This window comes from Melanerpes formicivorus, unplaced genomic scaffold (assembly GCF_026170545.1).
Source record: "Melanerpes formicivorus ecotype bairdi unplaced genomic scaffold, bMelFor1.0.p_v2 SCAF_1, whole genome shotgun sequence".
NCBI lineage: Eukaryota > Metazoa > Chordata > Aves > Piciformes > Picidae > Melanerpes > Melanerpes formicivorus.
Window position 1 is genome coordinate 47840923 of NW_027142353.1, and position 10472 is coordinate 47851394.

The following is a 10472-nucleotide window of genomic DNA, read 5'->3' on the forward strand; positions in this document are numbered from 1 at the left end:
GTGTTTCAAGTCTATGCAGACCTCCCCACACTCTCCCTGGCTGCCCTAGGGAGCCTCTTGCCCCCTCCCAGCAGCTCTGGGGTCCCCCATCCACAGGGCCATCCCTTTGCCATCCTCTTCCTGGCTCCTCCTGCTCCACCAGCTCTGAGAGGACAGAGAGGAGGTGTTCCCTGGTGGGGTGAAAAGAGGACCTGTGCAGATGAAACCTTGCATGGAGCTCCTGAACCTCTTGAGCAGCACCCAGGACAGGGCCCCACCTCTCCTGCCCCCTCCTCACCAGGGCTGTGCTCGATTTCCATCCTGAGCATCCCTCCAGGGCAAGGGTTGCAGCCCTGAAATCATCCAGGCTCAGGAGTTCCACCACAGCTCCTGCTCCAGCAGCTTTGGGTCCTTGCTCCTTCAGCTCAGCTCCTGGAACCTTGTGAGGTTTGGACTTAACCCTGAAGGTCTTCTTGAACCTCAGTGATTCTGGGATGTGGAAGTGGGACCTGATGGCCTTGGCCATTGCCACCACCTTCATGTGGCACTGCTGTCCCCTCTACCACACCTTGGTGGAGGAGAAAGCTGCAATGAGGCTTGGTGCAAACCCTGTGGGTTTCTCTTGCATGGTTCTGGACCTTCCCTCACCACCCTGCACAGAGTCACCCCCAAACCATCAGCAAAACCACCCCCCACCCCCCCCCTTCTTGTGGCGCTGGGAGGGGGCTGTGGCAGCTCTGGTGAAGGATCTGGGAGGCCTCAGATCCAAGTCCCAGGAGGAGCAACCTCAAGGGGGTCCTGGTTTAGGGGCCCCCAGCACTTGGAAGGAGCTCTGCCTGGTGCCAAAGCTACCCCCAGAGCTTTACTGGGGGGAGGAGAGCAGGGAGGTGGTGGTGGGCCCCCTAGGGCAGGAGAGCACTCTTCAAGAGCGTTTTCTTCTGAGGGCTGAGGCTCTTGGGAAAGCAGATGTTGAAGTAGATGAGGAGGTCACCCTTGTGCTGGGGGTCCTGGGGCAGTGGCATCCCCTCCCCTGGCACCACTTTGCAGTACTTGGGGCTGCAAAAAGACAAAGGAAGGGGCTGAGGAGGACCCTGGGGGTGATCCACCGGGGCCTTCATGGTGCTGAGCCTCGGCTCTCCACCTTGCCAAAACCCCAAGCTGCTTCCAAGCAGCTTCACCTGGAGGCCTCTCCTCTGCCAGCCCTGGGCTCCTCCCCACCCCCCCTGCAGCCCCAGCTCCTCCCCACGGGCCTCACCTCACTCCTGTCTTCCACCCACCTGCCCCAAGCCCCCTCCCTGCCTCTCCCACCAGCACCATGAGCCCAAACCAGAAGAACTCCCTGCTGGGCAACCCTTTCCTCTTCCAGGCTGGACCTACCCAGCCCTGAACCTGCTGGCAAAGCCTTTGGGAGAGGGCTGTGGCTGTGAAGTGCCAACCCCTTGCCAAGGAGGAAGAGCTGGGTGTGGAGGTTGCTGCCAAGCACTCATGGACCTCCTTGGGCCACCAGGCTCTGCAGGAAGGCCCCAGTCCAACCCCCCTGACCCCCCCCGGGGACTTACTCCACGATGTCATTGATGGGGATGCTCAGCAGCCTCCCATCCAGCGTCCTCACAGCCACTGTGCAGCCAACCAGGGCCTGCAAGGCAGGGAGCAGGGCCAGGAGCTGCACCTCCAGCCCCAGAAGGCCAAGACAAGCTGGGGCTGGCTCCATCTCCTCCCTCTGCTCCTCACCTTTCCCAAGGGGATGCTGGCAACATAGAGGAGGTTGTCCTTGACTCTCTTGAACCTTGGGTGGAGCTTCTCTTGCACAATGAAGGTGATGTCAGCTGGGATGAGGTTTGGGCCCTGAAAGCCAAGCGGCGGGGGGGGGGGGGGGAAGCAATGATAGAGACACCTGGAAATGGTTTCACAGGCCCCCAGCATGGGGTGGTGGGAAGGGAGCTCTGGAGCTCAGCCAGGCCCAGCCCAGCCTGCTCCAGCAGGGCACCCCCAGCAGCTTGCCCAGCAGCACCATGGCCAGGGGGGGTTGGAAGCTCTGCACACAAGGAGACTCCACAACCTCTCTGGGCAGCCTGCTCCAGGCCTCCAGCACCCTCACACCAAACAACTTTCTCCTCTCCTGCTGCCACCTCCTGCCTGCCACTTTGTGCCCCTTGGCCTGGCCCTGGGCAGCACTCAGCAGATGCCAGCCCCAGCCTCTTGCCCCCCACAGCCCCTTCAGCTCTTGCTCAGCATTGCTCAGCTCCCCTCTGGGGCTGCTCTTCTGCAGGCTCTCAGCCCCAGGGCTCTCAGCCTTTGCTGCTCCCAGAGCTGCTCCAGGCCCCTCAGCCTCTCCCCAGCCTCCCCTGGACTCTCTCCAGCACTTCTCAGTCTCTCTGCAGCTGGGGAGCCCAGCCCTGGACCCAGCCCTGCAGCTGTGGCCTGATTAGGGCAGGGCAGAGGGGCAGCAGAGCCTCCCTTGCCCTGCTGCTGCCCACACTCTTCTTGATGCCCTGCAGGAGCTCTTCTTGTCCCCCAGGGCACCTTGCTGGCTGCTGGGCACCTCCTTGCTGTCCCCCAGCACCCCCAGCTCCTTCTCCTGCCAGCTGCTCCCCAGCAGCTCCCCCCCAGGCTGTGCTGCTGCAGGAGGTTGTCCCTGCCCAGGGGCAGGACCCTGCCCTTGCCCTGCTTGGCCTTCAGGAGGTTCCTCTGCCCCAGCTCTCAGCCTGCCCAGGGCTCCCTGGCTGCCAGCACAGCCTCAGGGCTGTCAGCACTGCTCCCACTTGGGGTCCCAGCAGCAACCTGGCTGAGGCTCCACTCTGTGCCTTCATCCAGGCTGCTGATGCAGATGTGGACCAAGGCTGGACCCACTCCTGACCCCCCTGGGGAGCACCACAAGCTCCAGGCCTCCATCCAGACTCAACCAGGCTGGCCCAGAGCTTCATGCCACAGTGGTTACCTGGTCCCCTTCCTTCTCAAAGGTGATCTTGGTGCCCTGCCTCCAGCCTGGCTGCACATCAATGGTGAGGATCTTATCTCTGATGGAGCTGGTCTGACCATCCTCATTCATCACCTGAGGGGTGAGAAGAGCTGAGTCATGGAACCAGGGAATGGTTTGGTGGGAAGGCACCTTCCAAGGTCACCCCCTCCAACCCCTTGCAGCCAGCAGGGACAGCCCCAGCCACAGCAGGCTGCTCACAGCCCCAAACCAACCTGCCCTGGGCTGGTGCCAGCCAGGGGGCAGCTCCCAGCTCGCTGGGCACCCTGGGACAGCACCCTCAGGGGCAAACATTTCTCCCTTCTCTCTGCTCTAAATCTCCCTCTTTGAGATGGTTCCAAACCCTCCCCTCTTGTCCTGTCCCCAGAGGCCCTGCTCAAAACTCTGTCCCCAGCTTTCTCCTCAGCCCCTTCCAGCCCTGCCAGGCCACCAGCAGCTCTCCCTGCAGCCTTCTCTTCTCCAGGCTCAACAACCCCAGCTCTGCCAGCCTGGCCTCCCAGCAGAGCCCTTCCAGCCCTCCTCTGGCCTCCTCTGGCCCTGCCCCAGCAGCTCCCTGCCTGTGCTGAGCCCTCCAGAGCTGCCCCAGCACTGCAGGTAGGGTCTCAGCAGAGTGCAGCAGAGGGGCAGAATCCCCTCCCTGCCCCTGCTGCTGGGGATCAGCCCAGGACAGAATCACTAAGCATGGAAAAGACCTCCAAGATCCTTGAGGCCAACCATGAAGTCAGCACTGCCCTCAGGACCACATCTCCACGGCTCTAAAACCCCCTCAGGGATGGGGACTCCACCACTGCCCTGGGCCAGGACTAGACAGAAATTGTTCCTCATGGCCAACCTCAACCTGCCCTGGGGCAACTTGAGGCCATCTCCTCTTGTCCTGTCCCTTGTTCCTTGGGAGAAGAGATGAAGATCCCCCTGGCTGCACATTGTTCTCAGAGCACCACAAGGTCTCCCCTCAGCCTCCTCTGCTGCAGCCTCAACCCCCCCCAGGGCCCTCAGCTGCTCCTCACAACTTCTCCACAGCCTTCTCCTCCTTCCCCAGACCCCTCCTCAGCTTCCTTGCCCTGCTCTGGCCCTGCCCCAGCCCTCAAGGTCCTCCTGGCAGGGAGTTGCCCAACCCTGCCCCCAGGCTTGCAGCTGTGGGCTCCCCAGTGCCCAGCCCAGGGGCACAATCCCTGCCCTGCTCCTGCTGCCCACACCATTGCTGCTCCAGCCCAGGCTGCTGCTGCCCTCCTTGCCCACCTGGGCACCCCCTGCCTCCTCTCCAGCTGCTGACACCAACCCTTCCATGACCTTTCCCACCAGGCACTTTGCACTCACTCTGCCCCCAGCCTGGAGCCTTCCTGGGGCTGCTGTGACCCAAGGGCAGGACCCAGCCCAGCTGCTGCCAGCTTTGGTTCAGATCCAGGGACACAGGGCTGTGACCACCTGATCCCCAGGAGCAGGAGCAGGACACAGGGCTATGACCTTCTGCTCCCCTGATCAGGACCAGGCTGTGCTCCCAACCATCCCATGCCAAGAGGAGGAGAGCCCAGCCCTAAGCTCCTCTGCTGAGCACCCCTCCAGCTCCCCTACCCTCCTGGAGATCTTAATCTTCTTGGTGCAGCCAAAGAAGAGGTCCTCAAGGCTCAGGTAGAGATCCCTCACGATGGGAGGGTCTTGCTTCACAGCTCCTCGGCCTCGCAGCCCCCCGAAGGGCAGGACCAGCTCTGAACCATCCTCGGCGAAGAACTCTGGGTGAGGAAGCACAGAGAGGGGCCTGGAGCTGAGCCTGGCAGCTCCTCTGGGGTGAGGAAGCACAGAGAGGGGCCTGGAGCTGAGCCTGGCAGCTCCTCTGGGGTGAGGAAGCACAGAGAGGGGCCTGGAGCTGAGCCTGGCAGCTCCTCTGGGGTGAGGAAGCACAGAGAGGAGCCTGGAGCTGAGCCTGGCAGCTCCTCTGGGGTGAGGAAGCACAGAGAGGAGCCTGGAGCTGAGCCTGACAGCTCCTCTGGGGTGAGGAAGCACAGAGAGGAGCCTGGAGCTGAGCCTGGCAGCTCCTCTGGGGTGAGGAAGCACAGAGAGGAGCCTGGAGCTGAGCCTGGCAGCTCCTCTAGGGTTTCATGGGCAACCTGTGCCAGGCTCTCACCACCCTCATGGGGAAGAGCTTCTTCCTCACATCCAATCTCAGTCTCCCCACTTCTAGCTCTGCTCCACCCCCCCCAGTCCTATCCCTCCCTCACACCCTCACAAGTCCCTCCCCAGCTTTCCTGGAGCCCCCTGCAGATCCTGGAAGGCCACAATGAGGTCTCCTGGGAGCCTTCTCCTCTCCAGCCTGCACAACCCCAACTCTCTCAGGCTGTCTCCAGAGCAGAGCAGCTCCAGCCCTCTGCTCCTCCTCGTGGCCCTGCTCTGGACACCTTCCAGCACCTCCAGATCCTTCCTGGAGCAGAGGCTCCAGAACTGGCCCCAGAGCTCCAGCTGTGGTCTGAGCAGAGTGGAGCATAGGGGCAGAATCCCCTCCCTGGCCCCCTGCCCTCACAAGTCATCATTTAACCTCTAACCAGCACAGACCAGAAGCAACAGAAGGACCTCAGTGCAGCTGAGTGGGAAACCCCCTCCTCAAGCTCAGAGCTGGTGGCCTGGGCCACCCTCCAGAGCTCCTCTACCTACCTGCAAAGGGATTGTCTCCCCCAAAGAACTCCTTGAAGACCTTGTCAGGGTTGTTGTGAAACACATAGCCCACAGACCAGGGGTTGTCAGGAGCCAGCTCCAAGGGGATGCCACCTTTCAGCCCTTCTTCTCCAAACTTGTCATAGATGCCTTTCTTCATGGCTTAGGGAAGGAGAAAGGAGGAGTTGGGAATGCTGAGCCCCTGCCTGAGAAGCAGGTTCTGCTGGGCTGGAGGTTGGAGAGCGAAGTTCTCCATCCCCTTCTGGACATCAAGAGGTGGGGTGGAAGCTCTCAGCCAGGTTGTGTTGGGCTTCCATGGCAAGGTTTAGGTAGCTGAGGGGGACACAGGGATGGCTGCTGTGAGAAGGTGCCAGAAGCTTCCCAACATTGCTGATGGATCCAATGCCACTGGCTCCAAGGAGGATCCAATCAGTGATGGTGGTGGCACCCCTGGGAGAATGTATTTAGGAAGGGCAGAAAAACTGTGGGGAAGAACAGCAGCAGAGGAGTGAGATGTGAGAGAAACAGACCAAGGACAATGGAGGAGAGGAGGAGGAGGAGGAGGAGGTGTTCCAGGTGCCAGAGCAAAAATTCCCCTGAAGTGAGTAGTGAAGACCACCATGATGGAGCAGATGTCCACCTGCAGCCCCTGGAGCTCCATTGTGGAGCAGATATCCACATGCAGCCCCTGGAGCTCCACTGTGGAGCAGATATCCACATGCAGCCCCTGGAGCTCCATTGTGGAGCAGATATCCACATGCAGCCCCTGGAGCTCCACTGTGGAGCAGATATCCACATGCAGCCCCTGGAGCTCCATTGTGGAGCAGATATCCACATGCAGCCCCTGGAGCTCCATTGTGGAGCAGATATCCACATGCAGCCCCTGGAGCTCCATAATGGAGCAGATATCCACCTGCAGCCCCTGGAGCTCCAGGGTGGAGCAGATATCCACCTGGAGATCCATAATGGAGCAGATATCCACCTGCAGCCCCTGGAGCTCCATAATGGAGCAGATATCCACCTGCAGATCCATAAGGAGCAGATATCCATCTGCAGCCCCTGGAGCTCCAGGGTGGAGCAGATATCCACCTGCAGATCCATAAGGAGCAGATATCCATCTGCAGCCCCTGGAGCTCCATGGTGGAGCAGATATCCACCTGCAGCCCCTGGAGCTCCATGGTGGAGCAGATATCCACCTGGAGATCCATAATGGAGCAGATATCCACCTGCAGCCCCTGGAGCTCCAGGGTGGAGCAGATATCCACCTGGAGATCCATAATGGAGCAGATATCCACCTGCAGCCCCTGGAGGACCAGCAGCCCATGAAGGATCAGAGAGTGGAACTGGGCTTCAGACCTGAACATCACCTCTGGTCACACCACCAATGCTCCCCCCCCTTGCCCAGCCCCTCAGCTGCTCCAGGGCCCAGAGGAGGACCCTGCCCCACTTACGGTCGCTGAGGACATCGTAGGCCTCTGCCAGCTGCCTGAACCTCTTTGGAGCCCAGGGCTCTGTGCATTTCAAGGGATGGTTCTCCAGGGCTAGCTTCCTGTAGCTACAAAGAAGAGAGAAGTCCTGCTTGGAGCTGGACCAGAGCTAGTCCTGTCCCATGATTTGATCCTCTCAGCTTGGTCTCTAAGAGACTTTCTGAAGCTGAGGGTCACAGCGTGCCTGCTTTTGGCCATGAAGGGCAGAGTCACTGCCAAGAGTTGGGGTGGGGGAAGGCTCTGGCTTAGACTTGCTCCTGTGCAGATCAAGGGCACTGCTAACTCTTGATGGCATCTGCAAGGAGGTTCTCCTCCCCCTCTGCTCTGCCCTAGCCAGGCCACAGCTGCAGGGCTGGGTCCAGGGCTGGGCTCCCCAGCTGCAGAGAGACTGAGAAGTGCTGGAGAGAGCCCAGGGGAGGCTGGGGAGAGGCTGAGGGGCCTGGAGCAGCTCTGGGAGCAGCAAAGGCTGAGAGCCCTGGGGCTGAGAGCCTGCAGAAGAGCAGCCCCAGAGGGGAGCTGAGCAATGCTGAGCAAGAGCTGAAGGGGCTGTGGGGGGCAAGAGGCTGGGGCTGGCATCTGCTGAGTGCTGCCCAGGGCCAGGCCAAGGGGCAGAAAGTGGCAGGCAGGAGGTGGCAGCAGGAGAGGAGAAAGTTGTTTGGTGTGAGGGTGCTGGAGGCCTGGAGCAGGCTGCCCAGAGAGGTTGTGGAGTCTCCTTGTGTGCAGAGCTTCCAACCCCCCCTGGCCACGGTGCTGCTGGGCAAGCTGCTGGGGGTGCCCTGCTGGAGCAGGCTGGGCTGGGCCTGGCTGAGCTCCTGAGCTCCCTTCCCACCTCCCCATGCTGGGATTTAGGGACTGGCAAAAGAGAAGGCTGCCAACCCTCACTGCTCACCACTGCCTCGCCAGCCCCACCACTCCATCACCCCACAGCACTCTGGCACCTCCCCACCAGAGCGCGTCCTGCCCCCCACGCTGCTCCCTCACAGCCTATTCCCAGACCCTTCCCGGTTTTAGGGAAGAGGGGGAAGGCCAAGGGCAGCCTCCCCCAGCCGCAGCATCACAGAGGCCCCTCACGCCGCTTTGATGTCGGCCAGGGAGGCATCGCGGCCCAGCTCCAGCACCGCGTAGTAATCCAGGCCCATGGCGGCGGCGTTGCTATGGACGCCGCGGCGCGTCCTACGTCACTTCCGGCGCCGCGCAGGGCACGATGGGAGTCGTGGTTCAGAGAGGCCTGGGGCGTGCCGGGCCGGAAGGAGCCGCCGAGGTCCCGCAGGCAGAACCCGCGGCCGGCGCCAGGGACAGACTGGCTGTGAAGGGACCTCCCAAGGCCCTCCACTCTAACCCCTGCAGTCACCAGGGACAGACTTCCCTTCCCTATGTCCAAGAAACTGGAGCTAAACACTGGAGCTGTGTCCTCCTCCTGCTTGGAGCTGAAGTTCTCCCAGGACCTCCTGGTCCCAGGAGAGCTGTGGCAGCATCCCTGGAACCAGCTACCTTGGAGCTGCTCCTGCCTGGAGCCTTGGGGCTGCTCCCGCCTGGACCCCCCAATCCCCCCAGCCCCCAAACCAGGGTCTTGACTCCCCCCATCCCCCAAAGCAGCTCCCCCTGACCCTTGTTGTCCCTTGTGGGGGAACATCCCTCCAAAACCTCTCAAATTCTGGGCACGATGTGACCTAAGCCTGGTTCAATCCAAAGACCAAATCCTCAACATATCCACACAAACACTTCCCAAATCCTACCCCAAACCTCCCAAAGTCCTAGGGCAGAACTTGGCCAAGTCCTGGCCCAAGCCAGAACAACTCCTGGCCAAATCCTTACCCAAACCTCCCAAAATCCCAGGGATGAACTCGACCAAAGCCTGCTTCAATCCAGACAACAAATCCTCACCAAATCCACACAAACACCTCCCAAATCTTGCTCCAAAACTCCCAAAGTACCAGGGAGGAAGTTGGCCAAAGCCTGACCAAATCCCTCCAAAACCTCCCAAACTGTGGGCAGGATGTGACCAAAGCCTGCTTCAATACAGAGACCAAATCCTCACCAAATCCACACAAACCTCCCAAATGCTGAACAAAACCTCCCAGATCCTGGGCACAACTTGGCCAAATCCTGGCACAAGCCAGACCAAGTCCTGACCAAAACCTGGGCACAGTCTGGCAGAATCCTGCCCAAATCCCACCAAGACTTCTGCCCAAAGCCTACCCTAATCCCACCCAATTCCAGCCCCAGTGCTGCTCCAATCCCACCCAATTCCAGCCCCAGTGCTGCTCCAATTCTAGCCCCAGTGCTGCTCCAATCCCACCCAATTCCAGCCACAGTGCTGCTCCAATCCCACCCAATTCCAGCCACAGTGCTGCTCCAATCCCACCCATTTCCAGCCCCAGTGCTGCTCCAATCCCACCCATTTCCAGCCCCAGTGCTGCTCCAATCCTACCCAATTCCAGCTCCAGTGCTGCTCCAATCCCACCCAACTCCATCCCCAGTGCTGCTCCCATTCCAGCCCCAGTGCTGCTCCCATCCCAGCTCCAGTGCTGCTCCAGTCCCACCCAATTGCAGCTGCAGCGCTGCTCCTCTCCCAGCTGCCGTGATTAGGAGACAGGGCTCAGCCTGATTCAGGCCAGGTCTCCACTCTGTTATGCAAAATCATTTCTTTCCAAAAGCCAACACAACACAGGGAGGGCCGGACGGTGGCGGCTGGATGATTCGTGTCTGCGCGCAGCGCCGTCCCGCACTCCGCATCCAGTTTCCCTGCGCAGGCTGCCCTTGAGAATGATACTTGGATCGACACTGGTTAGCATAGTGCCTCCCCTTCTGGCACTTAGGGCAAATCCCAGGTGCCTTAGGTTTGGCTCCAGTGTGAGCTACCAAACAATTCTTTCTGAGATGAGCCGGTTTCCCACAGCCATAACAAACTCCTGTATTCATTGGACCATTCATAGATGCAAAAGCTGTGGCCATAGCTTCAGACTTATGTTCCATCGTGCCTATGGGTCCATGTCCCAGTGGAGGCCAGTGACAAGCGGAGTCCCTCAGGGATCAGTCCTGGGACCTGTCTTGTTCAACATCTTTGTCAGTGACATGGACAGTGGCATTGAGTGCACCCTCAGGAAGTTTGCTGATGACACCAAGCTGTGTGGTGCAGCAGACACGCTGGAGGGAAGGGAGGCCATCCAGAGGGACCTTGACAGGCTGGAGAGGTGGGCACAAGCCAACCTCATGAAGTTCAACAAGAGCAAGTGCAGGGTCCTGCATCTGGGTCGAAGCAATCCCAGGCACAAATCCAGGCTGGGCAGTGACTGGCTGGAAAGCAGCCCTGAGGAGAGAGACTTGGGGGTGCTGGTGGACAAAAAGCTCAACATGAGCTCTCAGTGTGCACTTGCAGCCCG

The 10472-nt window shown here is 60.4% G+C and overlaps 1 protein-coding gene across 1 annotated transcript; it reads right to left on the bottom strand.

The window, feature by feature from the left end:
* Positions 1-570: 570 nt before the first annotated feature.
* On the bottom strand, positions 571-8240 carry DNAJB13 (DnaJ heat shock protein family (Hsp40) member B13). The gene is made up of 8 exons (XM_068140248.1): positions 8161-8240; positions 7054-7157; positions 5603-5764; positions 4529-4686; positions 2918-3031; positions 1711-1824; positions 1539-1615; positions 571-1035 (listed from the first exon to the last, which is right to left on the bottom strand). Exons 1-8 carry the CDS (start codon positions 8226-8228, stop codon positions 882-884), a joined length of 951 nt encoding a protein of 316 aa, XP_067996349.1. The 5' UTR covers positions 8229-8240; the 3' UTR covers positions 571-881.
* Positions 8241-10472: the final 2232 nt, after the last annotated feature.

Coding starts and splice junctions, on each gene's coding strand:
- DNAJB13 (XM_068140248.1), bottom strand. CDS start 8,228: ATGGGCCTGGATTACTACGCGGTGCTGGAGCTGGGCCGCGATGCCTCC. Junction 4,687..5,602: donor GGGAGACAATCCCTTTGCAG/GTAGGTAGAGGA, acceptor TTCCTCACCCAG/AGTTCTTCGCCGAGGATGGT. Junction 1,616..1,710: donor CCAGCATCCCCTTGGGAAAG/GTGAGGAGCAGA, acceptor CCTGCCTTGCAG/GCCCTGGTTGGCTGCACAGT.